The 20123-nt window shown below is 38.0% G+C and overlaps 1 protein-coding gene across 2 annotated transcripts in view; it reads left to right on the top strand.

The window, feature by feature from the left end:
• eIF5B (eukaryotic translation initiation factor 5B) overlaps positions 1-20123 on the top strand; it is a 45064-nt gene that overhangs the window by 7549 nt on the left and 17392 nt on the right. For both annotated transcript variants that reach the window (XM_087408384.1, XM_011053403.2), the window contains 3 exons: positions 9547-9623; positions 10057-10264; positions 10408-10503. In XM_087408384.1, the coding sequence (XP_087264510.1) occupies positions 9547-9623; positions 10057-10264; positions 10408-10503 (381 nt within the window). The remainder of the gene's footprint in view (positions 1-9546; positions 9624-10056; positions 10265-10407; positions 10504-20123) is intronic.

Genomic DNA, 20123 nt, shown 5'->3' with positions numbered 1-20123 from the left:
GTTTTGAAATTTTACTTTCTGAAAATGTCCCAATCCACGCGTTTTAATTAATATTTAAAAGAAGTAAAGTTCTGGACACAATGAAAAAGCACAGGGGATAGGAACAGGGAATAATAGTTTTTAGACCCAACATTATTTTAATTTTAAGCGAGGCTTAAAACTCTCTTCCTTTCTGTTTTTCTATCGGCTTTAAAAAAAGAAAGAATAATGTTAAACTTTGCTTAAAGTTAAACTAACGTTGGTGCAATCGGGCCTTAATCTATCAGAAACAATGTATTATACAGCACACAGTTTCTATTAAATTGAAGTCTATTATTCTTTGTCCTACACTGTTAAATTTATAATATCAATTAAATTACATTTGAGTTATTTTTAATTATTTCTATAAGTCGCCACTGTTCCTACTCAATATATATTTAAGGCATGCAACCAATACCATTCACGATATGAAAGCGCATTAGCTATCGCGTGATGATTATACGTAAATCCTCATTGATAACGTTTGATAAATAATAGTCAAAATTATGAAATCTGATTTTGATCGTGAGGAAATTGTTTCATAGAAGCTAGATATTGTATCTGATACATAGATATGAACCGTGTGTATTATTATATTTACGAGGAAGCTACGATCGTCCGATGCACTGGTCCGCGATAATCGTGCCTATCCTGTCTCCGTATAATCGCGGAGACGCAGACTTGTATATTTACATAAGAGTATCCCAGTAAGAGAATGGCAAAAATGTCCCGTTATCTCGGAGCCGAGATATCATTCACAACAAGCTCCAGCTATGCTACAATGACCGTAGTAGCGGAGACGAGTCTTCGTCGAAATCCGCGAGCATACATTTCTCCATTCCGAGCCATCGAGGCCGGCGATCACATGCCTCGCCCAACGTTCGTCCGTTTAAAAGTATTTTTCTTTTTTTGCGATGGTCGTGCAAAAAAGAGAACGAGAGAAAAAAAAGAGAGAAAGAGAGCGAGCAAAAACTTCCTGTCATCTTCGGCTCGAGGTAACACACCGTCCGAAACGGCCTTAAGCCTGTCCTTGCTCGGGTTATGAATGGGCTTCCCCCACCGCGATTGTACGATCACGTGGCTCCGTGACGTCAGCACGCCGTGCGTTTATCGCACGCACACGCGAGCATGCACGCACGATTCCCCTCCCCTTTCCCTCCGTTGCCCACCTACCCTCGCCACTTCCTCACGTGCAACACAGGGACACGGCGCGGCGTTTCCACGGCGCGAAAAGGGAGGGAGAATCGAAGTATCACGAAGTGAGACCAGAGTCGCAAAGGGGAACGATGAGGAGGCGAAGAGGCGAGAAGGGTTAGCGGATTAAACTCACGCAGACACGCACGTGGTGTCTCTCTCTCTCTCTCTCTCTCTTTCTCTCCAAGTTTCTGGCTCTCAGAACGCCTCGCTTTTGCCAACATGGAGACTTGCGCGAACGCGCCCGCGGACGTGTGTAGGCTGAAAAAAAAGGAATACGTGATCAACGTACAGGAAACTGCCCACACTCGGCGCGCGAGCAACGTGGGTGAACGGATCGACGGATGAACGGGCGGGCGGACGGATGGATTCAGGAATCGTAGCAGTTTCATCGACGGATGCCGCGCGAGAAATAGCGGAATTAAAGTAACGAGGATATGCTCGCGAGAGAACGGAGTGGACTCTCGGCACCGAGAATGAATGCTCGCGGCGTCTTGAATTCTTGAGGGACGTCCTCGGTTTATCCGAGCAATTTTGCAGATAGATCTCGTAGGTACATTCTTGTCGCTATAGGTTTTTACGACCGCTGAGATTGGCAGCTTGCCACTCCTTATTGTTATCGAGATGTGCATCAAATAATTGGATCATTATTTTCTAAATATTACGTATCCTCTAGTTAATTTCTCATTAAAAAAATTCACTTGCGCATCTATCATAATTGCAAAGGTATTAGTTACGAGGTATTAGTGAAATATCAAGTTATTTGATGGTATATCTATTACAAAATACAATGCGATCTTCAATCTCACTAAGTACATGGAAAGAATTACTTACTGAAGTATCCAAAAATTTAGCTAAATATAAATTTGAGAATAATTTTGTTGGACCATCAAAAGAATTACGTAAGAATGTTAAGCATGAGCAATGTTGCAAAAAGTTTTGACTTTCTAGCGACAAGTTTGAGCGTTACATAATTATTTTGTAAGGTTGGGAAAGTTACTTTATAAGTTATTTATACGTTACTTACAAGCAACTGTATAATTACTTTTTATTACAGAAAGTTGAGTACAATAAGTTCGGGTATTTTATTTTTTATATTAGATTTTATCACTCGCTCAAATTTGTATTACTTTTTGTACTCAATTATTATAACAAACATTTAAGTTAATCTAAAAAGTAACTTATAAGTAACTTACAAAGTAACTTTTTCAATCCCCTGTTATTTCGATGGTCTAACAAAATTATTTTCAGATCTGCATCCAATAAATTTTTAAATACTCCAGCAAAATCAATTTTTCTGTGTATAAACTTAGAGATTGTACAGGGAATATAAGTCTTTTTATATACACCATACCTGTCGTGACCATCGCGAACAGGAAGTCGTAACTTTTGATGTGAATTCAATGAGTAACATAAAGAAGAATCAATGTAAAGTGTCTTTAGGTCAAGAATGCTCGGCGACCATGAAGATGTTTTTCAAGGCGCCGCCTCGATAAAATACATAAACCACTCCGGGCTGTTATTACGGACACGTACATCGGCGTTGTTAATTAAACGATACGACGCCTCTTCGCCGCGATCGATACACAATGGCGACTGTTGAATTAACGATTCTTATCGGACGACGGTCTTTCCTGTCCTCGTTCTGTTTAGCTGAACGGGATCGGAATATGCGGCATGATCAGAATTGTGGGGTTTTACGTGCGCTTCTTGGAACCTGCTGGCGTGCGTCTTGATTGACGATTACCTGCCTAGAGGTGTATGCAGGTGAGACAGGTGGATAAACCGCTGCAACTTGGTAACGATAATTAATCGCATGAACAATCGCCGAGCTTACTCGAGCAGAATTGAGTCTCGTGATAACAGATACCATTGTAACATTTCGCTATTATCGAAATCGTTACATGGTGATTGTTATGTAATAACAGGCGGTCAATCTAATAGTGTCAATCTAACAGTCACAGAGATGCGAGTACAACCGATGTCAGTTTTTTTGGAGTCGAAACTGCGCAATACTACGGCTATCGTTGCGGTATAATATCGCCGACGTGTTGATCTCGCGTGTCGATTGCGCGTTTCGCGTTAATTGAACAGCGAGATTCCCAGATTTTCTGCGAAATCGACAATTGGGTCGAATTAGTGATATGAGGAAATAATGCGTTACGTTGACGAAACTGCTTTATTGAGAAATGTAATTTAATAATTTCAATTATTATATTAAAGTTAATAATGTAAGTATTAATAACTTTAATAATTAAGTTGTTATCATTAATACAATAATAATATAACAATTATACTAAAATATTATTATTTTAATAAGTATTATTAATATAATATAATGGTATAATATGTTACATAATTACACTATACTCATTATACCGTAATATCAATATATGTGCATGGAAAGAATTTTGAACTGAAGTATTCAGGATCTGAAAATAATTTTGTTGAACATCAAAATAATTACGTAGAAAACTCAAGCATGATATCCTGCATAATTATTTCGATGATCTAAAAATGAACAAAATTATTTTTAAACCTGTATTTAGCTAAATTTTTAGATATTTTAGCAAATCGTTCTTTCCGTTTACAAATATTAATAAGAATCTTTCTATTAATCAGTATTTACACTGAAATTCGCAGAAAATCTGGGAATCTCGCTGTTTCGTGATTTTCATAATTATTTCAAATGATAGTCCAGTTTGTGATTGACTTTAGTCGGTGCGTTTTTTTGAATGCGTATATGTGTATATATATATATATATATCGGAGCCGAGCTGAGCGGAGCAGAGCAGAGCAGAGCGGACGGAGCGTCCGCGTTCTCGGCTCCGTTTCAATGCGAGCGCAACAGGAAAAGATGGTTCGCTTCCTCACATTGTTTCCGAACGCTCGGCACGACAGCAGTTTCTTACACGCCAGTTATGCATTAAACCGAGGTTTCCTCGAAATGAGACTAATGCATTTTCAACTGCCGCTACGATATCAATCGTTCTTGTCTAACAAATTACACAATCCATAATTAGGATTTCCGCTTCGCTAACGACGACACATTTCTCGCTCGTTTCCTCGGATTATCCTCGGTGAATCCGTTCAATCTGGATTACTGCCATCGGTTTCCCATTGGGCGATCGCTTTTTTCTCTTTTCTTTTATTATTATCGCTACGTTCGAAAATCCACCAGCCATGACTTAACCGCAAGCCTTTTCAGGCCATTTAAGAATGCCTGTCCCTTTGTCATGGTACCAATGAACCTTGAAATAAATAATATCTTATTGTCCGTTGAATCTTCATTTTTGCAAAATTTCTACATGTGGAAGGGGGAAGGGCTCGCTTTTCAAAAATCTGTGAGAACGGTGCAAATTTCGTATAATGGGAAAATTCTCAACTTTTGTTGCCGCGGGGATTTCCGGCAGCATGGAATTCCTTTGCTATTCTGAAGAATTTCGTGGCATCTAGCCGGGTAGGGAGACGAGTCGATTGGCTACCTGGCTCACTCGGCCGTTCGCGTAACAGGCGGGCGGAAGCGCAGCGCTCGCTCACTCGCTCGCCCGCTCGCTCACTCGCTCCTCTTTCGCGCCGATGCCGGTGCAGCAGGAAAAGATGGCTCGTTTCCTCGCATTGTTTCTAACCGCGGCATATGAGTGCGCGGCCTGCATATGCTGGGGACATGGGAGCGGATGCGTGCGAGCGAGCGCTCGTGTACGCTTCGCCGCGTCGCGAGCGCATTTTTCACGAAACGATCAAGAAAAGTTGTAGATTGACACGTTCAACTTCAATTAACCCCGCCGAAGATAAATGAGGATTACATACGCCCCATCGGAGTCTGTTAATGTCTGCTTTTAGCCGGTTTTCCTGGGTGGATGGTATCACTTTAATGGAGCTGTTTTATAGAGAATTCTTTTTTTATGTTTTTTTATTAAATCTCAGACTTTATTAATGTAAAGATTACTCGAGAGAGAGAGAGACAGATTGTACAAAAATTATCATTTTGCTGTTTTCTCTTTCGCAAAGATTAATTGACTAAAAGTTTTTATTATTTTAATCATTTATTCTTCCTTGTTTTATTGCAAGTCTATAATTCTTTTTTTCACGCATATATTTTTTATAAATTTTTTATTTCGTTATTTATTTTTACAATAAGAAACAATTATCCGAGGAGAACAATGATAATATTTTTTCTTCGTGCTTCGTACACTTTTTAGAAAATAATTGCGTCGAGCATATGGAACGCATCTCTCTCCCTCTCCCTCCCTCCTCTCTCTCTCTCTCCTTTTTTAATGATCGCCTCGTGACTATGGCGGCTTCATGAAGGTGCGAAAAACCGAAATTCGCCACAACACGAGGCCACAACACGCTCGTCCTTCGGTGACGCTAATCGCGCGCGCTCGCGCTCGCGCGGGCAGGATATGCAGGAGGAGCGGAACGGGAGGCGAGTTTAATAAATTAGCGTTTCCTTCTTCGGCGCAGCGTGCCGCAGTTACGACGAGAGGCTAAAGAGGATCCGTGCCCCCGACGGCTGGTTTTAAATGCCGGAAGCACCTCTCTCCCTCTCTGTCCCCCCCGTGCCGATCCCCCGAGCCCTCCTTTAATCCCTCCCCCTCCCCCCCCCCTCGTGCTGTGCGCCAGGGCCCCTTTCGCCCCGCTTCCTCGCCTTCTTACTCTTCCTCCCAACTTCCTCCCGCTTATACCAGCGGCGTTTCTTTCGCCGGCAACATCTGCCGTGTCCGCCTTTTCTCGTCGTACTAGATCTCTCTCCTTCTCCCGTCTTTCCTCTCCTTCTTCCCTCCCCCCTCCCCCCCTCCCCCCCGCGCCGCAGTCGACTTCTTTTTCTTTTTTTCTTTTCCACCGCGGCACCTCTCTCTTGCCTCCTGTCCGCCTCCCCTTCTTCCCGCTTCCTCTTCTTCGAGAGCATCCGTTCCTCCAAAGCGAAGTATCGTCAACTCGTGACTTGCTACGAATTTTGATCGTGTACAGAGAAGAAACGTCGAGACCTCGTAGCGATTTGTGTTGGATAAACTTTAATTTGCAGTTTCAAGTAGCGAAATATATGAAATTTAAGCCACTGAAAGTATAATTTGATCCAAATGATTATTTGATGAATATAAAAAAATCGATTTTTAATTATTGTAAGCATTGTTACTATTGTTAATGATTACCAGCAATTTAATAATCTATCTACTTATTAGATATTGCGCGATGTCCAGGCATTATGGAATTAATACAATTTTTGCTCAACGTTTTATTCTTCACCTTGAACATTCCACAAAGCTGCAAATGTATCCTGCAACACGTAGTAAGTAGAACTGAGGGAAAAATATATTGACGGCGTGTATCTGATGTAAGGATCGGAATGCGGCGCGCGCGCCGGAAGTTCTAAAACATGCTTATCTCGGAAAGTCCTCGGGAACGTATCATCTTCCGCTCGTTCGTTCATCCGTTCGTACGTTTATTCGTTCGTTTGTCTCTACCTTGTGTTTCCCCTCGATCATCCTCCTCCATCAACCGCGCTTGGTACCAGCTCGAGAATTAGCCCGTAAATAGGAACTACCATTTGTACACGGTCTGTATACCTGCGGGAACAATTATCGTAAGGGTAAACTCGAAATGAAAATGAAGGAGAAAGAGAGAGAAAGAGAGAGAGAGGGGGGGGGGGAAGCATGTATTTGAAATGCAAAATTACTAAAGTGCTTATATAGATTAAAATGTCAATAAATTCGATGGAAATTTTATTATCTGCACTTTCATTGTGAAAGAAGTGGAGATGAAAAAAATTATTATTTTACGAAAAGAAATAATTTGCAAAATTATTTCTTCCGATAATGATAATTTATATAAATTTTAATATACTTAACTCTCAATTGTTCAATCTTAATGTATTTATTGATTTTATTAAATTTCAATGCAGAAACGTTTAGTATTTTAGTGGACAAGCAGTTCGTATGTATAATGATCTTGTTTACGTGCACAAGTACCGGAGTAATGAATAGTAAAAGAGGAACGCGCGATGCAAGATAATATCTGAAAGTTACACTATACTTATAGTGTGTTTAACTCTATCGCAGTTCTCTTAACACAGCAATTAATCCCCGTATATCAAAAGTATCGTGTTATAGATATTGACCACATTGGCAGCGAGTAACTGATATCCGTTTCGAAACCGGAAAGCAGACGCGCGAGTATAATCGCGAGGATCAGAAGGATGATGATTGAGAACGAATGTAATATATAGCAATATAATCTGACAATTATTGGAAATAAACTCGTACATGCTCTAATTAATTGCTTCTTTAGATTTATTTTAAAAGATATGAGTGTTTAATTGCGATATTTGACATTATTTATCTCGAATGTGAAAAATAACATGGTATCTTGTTACGATACGGTAACAGGAAATTACATATCGTGATATACATATCGTAATATAACAGTTATAGGTAGAATTATTAATTGGTCAAAGAAAGAATGAAAATATGTTCTTTTTACTCTTATGATTAGTATTATCTAATCAGTTCTAATCGTAATTACCTCTTGAGTTAGCTATAAATGTTTTTTTTAAGGATGTAATATCAGATGTAATCTCTTTCTGTAAAAAGTGATTGGAATTGAAAATTTATACTTTCTGTATAAAAATGAATGTTACAATATGAAATAGTGATAATGAATAAAGTCTGTATATATATATATATATATATATATATATATATATATATATATATATATATATATATTTAAACAAATAAATTCAATAAATATTTATAATATTTAGCAATTTTACAATTTAAATAAAAAACTTATTGAGATAATTTTTTATCCAGATTCTAAATCGTCAAATTTTTTTGTATTACTTTTTTCAAATATACAATATACAAAAATCTGTAATGTTTTTATCTTGTTAAAGAAATACGTGTGATACATCTTTAATTAACTTAGATATAAGTGTTTCTTTTCCTATCGGAGTAATTCAGAATTAACTTTGTACGTTGAATTGCAGCAAAAGTACCAAGAATACAATTACTAATAGAATCTCATTAATTTACATGCCGGTTTAAGAGATTTACGTAAAACGTCTGTCGGATCTACTGAGAGATCTTCGTAGATCTCTGACGGATATTTTTGAAGATATCTCTCTCGGTAGAAGCGGGACGTCTTCTTGTGTATCCTGTAACGTTACGACGACAAGCTCGTTCTGCTTCGGTCGGCTTTAATCCCGACTACGGTGCGCGGCGCTTCTCGACCACGGAGCGGCTTTTCTCGGTAAAGCCGCGAAACAGCTTGTTTGCAACTGCATCGCTGCGTCGCGTTTATTTCAACGTGTTGCGTCGCGCGTCTCGTGTCGCGTCCCGTCTCGTTGCACCGTCCGTCCGAATCCGGGCGGCATGCATGCGTCACAGGTTATTTCTGCCTAGTCGTATATACACGCGCTTCGTATACATGGAAAGACCCGCGGGATTTGTGGCGTTTCGGTGGCAATGATTCCAGAGATTCGGTCGCCGGTAGCTGAGCGTAGGCGATCCAAACGGATTGCGAAATGCATCGCACGTCACCTACCGGCGTTACGAATGCGTTATCCGATGGAAAGTAATTATTAATATTTATTCTTATTGTCATCAATTTACATTTGCGATTATTTTACATTTAAATGTTACTCGAAAAATATACACAATATTAAATTTTTTGAGATGTCTATTTATTTAGAAAACTAAACTCTAAAACTTTTAGAGCGAATTATCATTCTGAAGAATGAAATTTCACTCTTATAGATTGAAAATTGAGTCATTCTTTTTCAAGACTGGCTTCATTCTTTTTATTCTGTAGAGTGAGATTTCACTCCAAAGAATTTAGAGAGTAGCTGAACTGAGATTTGATATATCATTTGTTTGACAGCGACTACTCGTGACTTCTCCGTTTATCCTCGAAACGGTTACTTCTCATCCGAGCAAATGGATTGCGAGACACTTTTTGCGCATCTGCGTGGTCACGCGTGACGAATATCATCGTCGATGAAAAGTTACGTTCCCCGTAAGAAACTGGTTCGCGTTAAAGAGATGACAAGTGCGAATCGCGTCTCGTCGAATCTCCGACAGTTAGATTGTTACAGCAGTCGTTATATTCGACCCCCCTCCCCCTCCGCGTTACGTAACAATGTGCGAAATAACATAAAGAGCAAGACACTGTGTAATAATGTTGCCAAGATGAGAGAGACAGTCATTGCAAGCTGTCGAGCGAAATCGTGACGACTTGCGTAATGTTGAACTGCACTCGCACGCTCATGGTGCTGTTTCGTATCTTTTTTGCATTTCTCTCCTTTAACAATATTTTTGCTTTTGTTTGCAGTACTCCGGAATTCGTATCGGACCGGTCGTCAAGAAAGACGTCATGAAAGCTTCTATCATGCTGGAACACGATAGCCAGTGAGTACATCTCGACAGTAAAATCCTCTTCTGAACTAATATTTGTTTTAACTTTTTTATTTTTTGAAGAACCCAAAAAATACACTAAAAGTTTTAATGACTTCTAAAGTCTAATCTACAATGTGTTCTTTATTCTCTGTTTCTTTTTACGTCTTATCTTTTACCCAGTTTTTTTCATTTTTTCTCGCCCGAAATAAAAGTTGACGGACTTCGAACGAGACAAAAAATGTGGAAAGAAATGCGATTGATAAAACGGTCGCAAAGGAAAAAGCAAGAAATAGGAAGCAAAAAATACAATGTAGATTAGGTTAAAGTTTTTTAACAACTTTTTAATGGAAGAAATTTTACACTTTCCTAATATTTCAAATTTCCAAAAAGAGCGACAAATAGCTACCTATAAGAATTAATCAGTTATTATTTAACTTATCCGCAGGTATGCTACAATTCTTGCTTTTGACGTGAAAATCGAGAGGGACGCGCAAGAGCTGGCGGATTCACTGGGCGTCAAGATCTTCCAAGCTGATATTATTTATCATCTGTTCGACAAATTTACCAATTATAGAGAAGAACTGAAGCAGCGTAAACGGGACGAGAACAAGCACATAGCCGTGTTTCCGTGCAAGTTGAAGATCTTACCGCAGGTGAGTTATATGCGAGCGCACTCGCCTTTGCGAGGATTGAAACGGACGATGCACGATAAACAAGCGGGATTTACGTCGACGCGACGTCGTCGGCGATCTTCGAACTCGGAACTTTTTAAACGTGGGCCCGTTTGAATTTTCAGTACGTATTCAACTCGAGGGATCCGATCGTGATCGGCGTGATGGTCGAGGCTGGAATCGTCAAGGAAGGAACGCCGCTCTGCGTCCCGAGCAAGGACGTGAGTTGACTTTACATTTCTTCTTCCTCTCTGCCCCTGAAACTCTATCGCGAATTGCAATGTACATACGTCTCTTCGTGTTGTTCACATCATTAGAATATGAATGTATCGCCACGTAGATAATTTCCACGTCGTACAAGCATCAATGATATTTTTCGATGCCAAAGAGGGTCTTTTAATATTACATGGAAAGATCGATTTTACTGGAGTATCTAAAAATTTAGCTAGATACAGACCTGAAAATTTTGTTGGATCATCAAAATAATTACGTAGAACGCTTAAACTTGTTGTTACAATGTCAAAACTTTTTGCAACACTGCTCATGATGCTTGAGATTCCTACATAATTATTTTGATGATACAACAAAATTATTTTCAGATCTGTTTTAGCTAAAATTTTATATATTTCAGCAAAAAATCATTCTTTCCGTGTACTTTACATTTTTTTGTATGCCATGAGCTTTAAGATTAAGGTACATAAGAATGGCATATTTCCGATATTTGTGCATGTTTACTACTAATGAGAACGTAATAGGAAACTTAACATTCTAGATCATTTTTTTATCTATGAATTACGGGAAAAAATTATCAAAGATTTTACTTAAGAGGACGAGGTGTCGCAAACATTTCCAGAATACTTCTATCAATCTCCGCGAGAATAAGACGAAGTTTTTGTGCGCAAAACCGGTGCGACTTGTTACCGGCGTGTTACACCAAAAGTAATCACTCTGGGTATAATCGCGATAGCCGAAGAGATTAATGAAATTTATGCCGAAGGCTTGCGGTGAAAATTGAATCCGTGCACCCGCGGAACGGAAGGATGAATGGGAGAGAGAAAGAGAGAAGGCTGATCTGTATGTGTACGCAGGACCTGTACGGCGACCGCTGAGAGAAGTCGCGGCTGGACCAGTCCTGCGGATCGGAGTGGAGAGCGGTAACCGAGAACTATCGGCGCGCGCGTAGGTGAACTTGTTCGGCGGAAATACGGCGATTCAGTTGGTCGATTGATCGCGTCGATCGAGCGGGCGGACATATTAAACCGCTCCGAGCCAGCATTCTCGATTCCGCTCTCCCTCGCTCCCGTAGGTGGATCCGACCGACCGAAGAAAGTCCGTCTCTCTTTCTCTTTCTCGGTCTATCTTTTTCTTTCTTCCTGTTCTTTCCCGTAGGAGGAACCGGGTGGGTAGCCGGCCTCTCTGGCCTCGCCTTACGCGGTAGCGCGCGCGAAACGTTGCAGGTTGCCTAGCCTCGGATCCCGTAGGCGTCGACGATGCCATTAGTGGCACGCAAATTCCCAACGGACAAAAATCCGAAATGTATTCTCCCACCGGCATCGCGGTGGCGCACCCACGCACCGCGATCGATGATTTAACGCGCGGCCAGCTCTGTCACCGTGCGACTTAGTTCAGCTCGGCTCGGCTCGGCTTGGCACTGCTCCGTGCGATATTTTTCAGCCTTTTCTTTGCAGACATTTTCCTCGGTATCCCATGATTTATTTGTTCCAAAAAGAAGGAAATCTGTTATTTTATAGACGAGATCTTGAAGATCTCTCCAAACAGAATTCAGAATTAAAGCGTCCTCTTTTGATATAAAAATGGAATGTGCTTATGAAATTGTTCTTAATTTTTCTAGTAAGATGTGCAAGGATGAGATAGTAAAAAAATTCGTTTGAATTATATATTTGAATACTGGTTTGCATTTAAATACAATAGCATAATTATTTATTATTTAAATTATATTTATAAATGCTGCCCACATAAATTGTATCATTTATTATATTTATATTATACTATCAGTCTTACTCCTCTCACCATTCAGAAATATATTTCTTTTCTTTTACACGGAAAGAACAGTTTTGTGGAAGTTTCTAAAAATCAGAAGATCTGAAAATAATTTTGTTGTAGGATACTCAAACTCTGATTGCTAAAGAATTTCAAAACTTTTTGCAGCATTGAATACAAAAAAACTTAAGCATTAAAGTTAGCCAATCACAGTAGAGACTGTAAGGCCATTCTGACATAAGCAATAGCCAATCCAACATGTTGATTTCCTAACTGCTTAAATTTTTTGTGTGCCATGGTCCTCACTCATCATACTTGAGATTCCTAGATAATTTGAAGTCCAACAAAGTTCAAAAAAGTATTTCCAGATCTGTATCTCTATGTAGCTAAATTTTTAGATACTTCAATAAAATTGAGTACGACACATAAACTGAGATTTGTAAAAGCCATAAACGTCAAGTTGCGCACGATCGCTCTTGCATGAAGGGAAGCAACGAGCATTCCGGGCCTTTGCGCGATTCCGACCACGTGTTTGAGCCCACGCGATATTCTCCGCGGGACATCAAGTTCGAAAGACACTACTCGGCTCGATACGATTCGAACTCTCATGTGTTGCGGACTCTTAACGTTGTATTTCTCAACATTTTCTGGCGGACACTTTTTGCCTCGCGCTAGCGCTCACCAGGAATGAATCCACAATTTTGCGCAACGCGTGTTTTTGTCCTTCGAAAGAACGACACACAGATTTCGAATGACTGATCGTCTTTCCACAAGAGACAAGCTTGATGTCGTATCCGGTGTCGAAAGATGAGCACGGCATGACAACTACTATATTTTTTTAGGATAGACTTGAATCCGAGACTTACTTTGTTCCAATTTCATTCATCCTATGCATTTACGGGAAAGAGAAAAAGAGTCCTATGTAAAATTTTGAGTTCTTCTTGAATGCCGTAGTAAAGGAAACTTGTTACAATTTATTGTGTAAACTTATGCTCAGGTATTTTTTTACCTCTTCTCCTTTGACTTCTTTCTTTGGAATAGGTACGGACTTTAGAACAACCTTTTCTTGAAATTTCTGGGCTTAAGAAATAGGTATAACGGCTGACGTTACCGATTATTGGATTACAATACTCCAAGATCGTACGTGGTCTTGCCAAGCTGAGCAAACAAAGCGGCCGGTGAAAAACTCCGGATTTACCATGAAAGTTACTTCCGCCCGTATTTTGTCCAATCGTCAATGAGTGAATTACCGCGAGAACGTGTCTTCTCGACGATGACCTTACGATTATCCCAAGTGTTCATCGAGTCTCACGAAACTCCAGTTAGCGCAGGTCAGTTTATGCCCGCGCCTTCCTTTTGTCGAACGATCGCTGCGACCGGATGCACGTAGTTGGCGGGACGGAGGTTATGCGTCGATATCACGTCGCGAAAGGAAACGGCATGGCTTAAACGGAAGAACGACCCGGCGGAACGTGAGCTCGCAAGCGTCGAGCGGATTTTCAGCTCGCGATACATTTGGCAAGAGAGGCAGTTGTACTCTCGAGCCGTGCACGAAGATTCGTATGCCAATTTTGCAATGTTGATGCCCCGTCCATCGATCGTGACCCGTCGTGAGCTTTCTATCGTTACAAACATCCCCTCGTGCCCTTTTTGTTTTATATTATTAAATTTATAATGTCATCTATTATGCCCAATTCGAATTATTTTTAATCATTTCTATACTGAGAAAAACGATTTGATTGGATTATAATTAGAATTATGATTAAAAATGTATCGATTAAAATTTTCTGAAATAACCAGAATTATAAAAGTGATATAATCGGAAACTTCTGCAGGTTTATCCATTTTCAACTCCATTTCAGATATTTTTCTTAATATATAGATTGCCACTGCTTCTCCTTAATAAATCGTTATTATTTAACTAAAACAATGGAATTAAATAAAAAAAATGGAATTCATTTAAATGAAATCAATTTAATTTAAGAAAATATATTGAATTTAATTCAAATTTAGTTTATTATTTACTACAAGGATGTGTTAATATTGGCGTTGTATACTTGAAACTAATCACAGAAATGAATGGATCTACATTTTGACATATAAAAATTAAGAATAATAAAATGTTATTAATCTAAAGGATAGGATTATCACTGTTTTGACATTTAATCGTCTGTAATTACAATTGTGGGCATATACCTCTTTTCTATCAGAGATCGAAGTCGCATTTACGATTTATGGGAGCAATCGCGCAATTTACCATAAATACGATTTAACGATAATATCGATAACGAAGCTAATGACTATCGTTCGTGTCATTACGTAACGTCTCGATTACTCTTCCCTTAGAATTTACTCTGCCGTTCCGTGGCGCCGCGAGAGAGTCTGGAGAGAGAGAGAGATCGCCTCGGAGAACTCGCATGGAACCTATCTATTCATCTATCCGCTTCCCCTCTTGCGACTTCCATCGTGCGTTATCGGGCGTACTCGCGCGCGCCGCACACACACATACATAGAATCACACAGTAGGGACATATAGTCATATAGTACCGGGCGTTGCGCAACACGTTGGTCTCGATAGGCGGCTTTAACGGCGAGCGGAAATCCGGCGGATTCTTTCGGCCTGCCGTTTTCTTGCAGCGTTTCCTTTTTTTCCCCTCCCCACCATTATCCATTTTCCGCTCTTTCCGCCACCGACCGGCAGGCTGATCGTTCGTTCATCCGTTCGTACATCCGTTGATTTGTTCGGTGGCGGATTCTACTCGGCCCGATGACCCGAGAGTCGTGATAGCGCCGCGCTTTTGATGCTCTCTCTCTCTCTCTCTTTCTTTTTCTCTTTCTCTCCCTTTTTTTTCTTTTCCGCTTGCTCCAAGAGTAGATCTCGGCACGTTTCACGATTGGATGGTCCTAGCAGAAATAACCTCCGCTATGTAAAGCATCTTCTACTTCTTCTTTGTTATCTTCGCTTCAGCAACGTATATTGCGCGATACTCTTCTTCATTTTTCTTGTGTTCTTCTCTTATCAGTTGAGTGACGAGTAGATCGTCCACTGGCGTATAATAGAGCGCTAAGTAAGAATAGTCGTATTTTATGTCATTTACGTAGAGTTGATTGAAATTATAAATTCTCTTACAATAAACATTCACTCCGTTTTTTAAAATGTATTTTTCTAAATGCATATGTATATATATATATATATATATATATATATTAGGTGTTGGAATTAATTCGTAGCGTTTTACAAGTGATGGGAAGTACTTTCATTAATGTATTTTTTAATGCTTATGTGAAATAAATAACATTCTTTCATTAAAAACGCTACGAATTAATTCCAATACCTAATATATATATATATATATATATATATTAATAAAAAACAATTTTATAAAGCAATCTTAAAATATCAAAGTCTGAAATTATTGTTTATAAAGTTTAAATTTAATTGAAATCAAATAAAAAATGGGTGAAAATCGAACTGAACGGGTTATTGTGGAGCATTCTTACTTGTCGTCCCCATAAAGCGAAAGTTGGATGTTCGAGGAGGATCGAGGATGAAGAGGAAAAAGGAGAGAAAAGTATGAGACAGACAGGGAGAAAGATAAAGAGCGAGAAAGAGAGGCAGAAGCCCTTTATCGTAATAAGTTCAACAACACGCTATCATGGCGCGAGAAACACAATCGACATACGTCACACCAAGCTCATTTGATTTTCAATCTCTAGTGTTTGTATGGTATGATTATTTCATAACCATACCATATTTTGTGTGTAGAGGAATACACTATACAGATAAAATCTCAATGATTTAATCGAAATCACTTTATTTAATTTAGAAATAGTTAACGGTTTTTAGAAATAGTTTAACTCAAAAACAGTTTATCTTAAAATATCATTTCTGAACACTAAAAGATACGTCTGTTATCGATTATACTTCCGTCTGTTAATCTTGCGGATAATTCCAGATTGTCTTTTCATGGACAATCAGAAATGTCAAGAAAGGACGTATCTGAGCGGCTTAGAATGATTTCACTTGGAATTATATTCAGCTCGTGGGCGAGCGACAGGAACTAGAAACGCTCTGGTGCGCGAGTCCTCTTCCGGCGGAAAGGCGTTTGTACATAGACCGTTCTTCCTTTCCGTCTCTGTTCCCCCCCCCCCCCACTCGCTGTTTCCTCTTCCTTTTCCTTGGGGCATACGCCGTGCATGCGCGCGTGCAAATTCGCGATGGATAGAAATTTCAAGTCGGTGAGGATATCTTTCTATTGAGAGGTATTCAGACCGCGACGTTTCGCAATTGCCCGCAATGCACGCGGCTGTTATTCTCTCAAGTACGAGAGAGCTCCTACGCGAAAATTATCCTTCCTGACTCCGCGAATCATCCAAGGAAAGCACGCGAAACATGATTCCACGAAAATCAATTGGGATCACTTGGAAATTAAATTCATAATGTCAGATTTATACTCAATTTGAGTTATTTTAAATCATTTTTATAAATTGCCACTGCTCCTACCCAATACGTCGTTAATTTAACTAAAATAATGAAGTTAAACAATTTAATTCAATAAAATATATTAAATTTGATTCAAATTTAGTTTATTATTTACTAATATACACGTTAATACGAATAATATTTACTTTGAATCTAATATAGAAATGGATTAATTTACATTTTGACAAACGAAAATTAAAAGTAATGAAATGTTACTTAACTCAAGAGATTAGATTAGATTACCATTGTTCCTTCAATATCTAACAATGTTGTTTTTCTTTTTAAGCAAAGCAAAGTCTTCTAATTTTAAATCTTTTTTTAGATGTCGTTTTGTTACCCAAAAATTTTCTATTATTTAAAATTGTATATATAGCGAATTTAGAAAAAAAACTCATAGTATATAAAAATTAAATCAAATAAATGATACATTTTGAAAAATCTAGATATAGTTTAACGATATTTGTAACTTTACAATCATTAACAAGGGAGATAAAAAAGAGGTCCTTGAGACCTCTATTCTATAACATTTTAATGATAGTAATAATATCTTTACACTATCTTTTATACATGCTAAAAAAACTGCATGGAAAGAACGATTTTGTACAAATATAGAGGAGAGTTGCCGAATATGTACCATTTAACTTATTTATACAATTAATTCTATTATATTTTTTCATTTGGTACTAAATTTGTATGTAAATGGACATTGAGAATTGTAGCTTGATCTTTCGACACTTATTATTACATGTTTAACTTTTCATCAGTTAATACATAATAATTAAATAATACCTAATATTAATAATTTATCAAAAAAAAAAGGTCAATTTATTTTTTATCAATAACAATAACGAAAGGACAAGAACGTCGAAATAAAATTGGCTTGAATTAGTTTTGCAATTGATATATGTATTCACATCAATTATTAGATTTTATTATTGTCACTTATCAGTCTAATCTTGTAATAATTTAAAAAACTTGAGGTTTTATGAAAGTATTAATTTAATTTTTATAATAATTGCAAATATGTATATGCACAATAAATGTAAAGTATAATATTTTACAATATATTATTCATTTCTCATTTATTTCATTTCATTTTTTTTTCATTGAATATTAATTGCTTATATTAAGTAATATCGACAACTCTTACCTATCTAAAACTTTTGCTAGATACAAATCTGAAAATAATTGTATTGGAACATCAAAATAATTACATATGAAACTCAACACGAGCAACACATTGAAAAAGTTTTCACATTAACAGTAACAAGTTTAATCGCCCTACATAATCTTTTTAATGATCCAATAAAATTATTTTCAGATCTACATTTAGCTAAATGTTCAAGATATTTCAGTAAAACTGTTCTTTCCGTTTGTGCAACGACCACACCATGTGCATAACGAAACCGACACTATTCGTTAAGTATTATAAGAATAGGAGCCTAAATCAATACGAGAAACTTTATTTTTAAGATCTATAAAGGGAAGCATTGTAAAATCCTGGATCTCTTTCGTCGTGAATATTTTCTCGTATATCCTATATAATTTCGACTACATCGAATAACCGGATGTGTCGTGTTAAGACCCGAAGGACTGTCCCGAGCTTCAAACGAGCCGGTTGCATACCATAGGATACTATGTCTTATTCTTAGCATTTATACACCATGCTACGTTCACTACCACTATACAAGGGACTGAACGTATCCTTGTGAAAGGACGAATGTCTCGCGTTCACATTCGGCATGTCGAGAGGGTTCGGCACCATCCGCTCGCCCTCTAACGAGTGATAAACGGCCGGAAGGAAGCCAGAGGCGTTTCCACGAAAGCTACTGACAGGCCGGAAGACCAAAAGACGGGATGTGGTCGGCTCATGGAGTGAGCGCCGTGAACGCATTTGTACTCTATCGTGCTGCATCAGCAGCCTGTGTGGCGTCCGTCGTTTTTTGAACGTCGTTTTGCTCTTTCTCCCTTTATTTACCCCGCTCTAAATATCCTTCTGTCCGCTGTTCTCTATTTCACATTCCGCTTGAGTTTTGCCCTGCGTGAAAATATTGTATTTCGCTTTTAATCATTTCGAAATTATTAATTAATTTTTATAATTTTAATTTTTTTAATAGTAAATTTGAAATGATTTTTTTTTTTGCAAGAAAAGCTTTGAGAAATTAAAGATTAAAAGTAAAGATAGAAGAAAAATAAACGTAGAAAGAAAATAAATTATTTTGTAAAAAAATAAATTTTGTCGTTTTAATATTTTAAAATTAATTTCTCCAAATTAATTTTTGAACATGAAAAACAAAGATTACATTTTTTTATAGTGACACATACTAATTGATATAACATAAAAAAAAACTAGAAAAGTGAGGAAAAATATGATAAATAATGACTTTTTTTTATATTTTTTAATATAAAGAAGACGCGAAAGAAAAAATAATCGTGTCTCCAAAATAACAAGTTTTGTCAACAAAAATTGTCATTGGTTATTATAAGGGGGAGAATTAAAGGAAAGAGAGTCTAGTAGAACGGAAGTGAGAACGGGAAGGAAGAGGAAGAGGGAAACGTCCGGCCGGATACGAGGTTTCCAATGTCGGCGGGATCGTTTTACTCGAGCTTGCGATTAATTCTGCCAACGACGATAAAAAACGTCGCGGCGGAAAAGGAGTAAATAGCTCCGGCACACGTGGGGGACACGCTTACGTCCGTAGAACGTTAAATAGCACACGCGAGCGGGCTTTTAACCCCGAGAGCGAGACGCTCGTCTAGCCTTAAACCCGTCCGTTATATTCCAAGAAAGTTCGCGGAACATTTTCAACAAAATTACCCACGAAACCAGTATGCAATATTATTTCCGGGAAATGACGTGCGGTCTTCGAATATCTTGAAGGTTCTTCTTTCATTTCAGAGTTTCGTCATTGATATTTTCAAAACTCGAAGGTATCTCGTGGTACTGTTCTATTGTGTTTTAATTAGATCTCTTTTCTATCCTTTTCATTTTTCGAACTCTAATTTTATCTAATATAATCTAATTTTCTTGTTATTTCTTATTTACATAATACTTAATTATATTTTTTTAAAGGACTTTAGATTTATCTTTGGAACTACACTGTTAAATGCGTCATAAAATTTAATTGTACTTTTAAGTTGAACGAGTTAAATTTAATTTGATGACACCCCTGATGAAAATTTTTCTCAGAATTTCTATATAATTTTATAACTTTCTCACATTTTTTATACGGATTGGAACACTTCTCAGAAAATCTACATCTTTTCCCAGAATTTTTTATATATGTTAATTATAAAATATCGTAAGATTTTTAAAATTTTTTATAAGTATAACTTCTGATGAAATGTTATAAAATT

The sequence above is a fragment of the Acromyrmex echinatior genome, chromosome 8 (assembly GCF_024713525.1).
Source record: "Acromyrmex echinatior isolate Ae372 chromosome 8, ASM2471352v2, whole genome shotgun sequence".
NCBI classification, from domain to species: Eukaryota; Metazoa; Arthropoda; class Insecta; order Hymenoptera; family Formicidae; genus Acromyrmex; species Acromyrmex echinatior.
The sequence above is the reverse complement of the archived record's forward strand: the minus strand, read 5'-3'. Positions and strand labels throughout refer to the sequence as shown.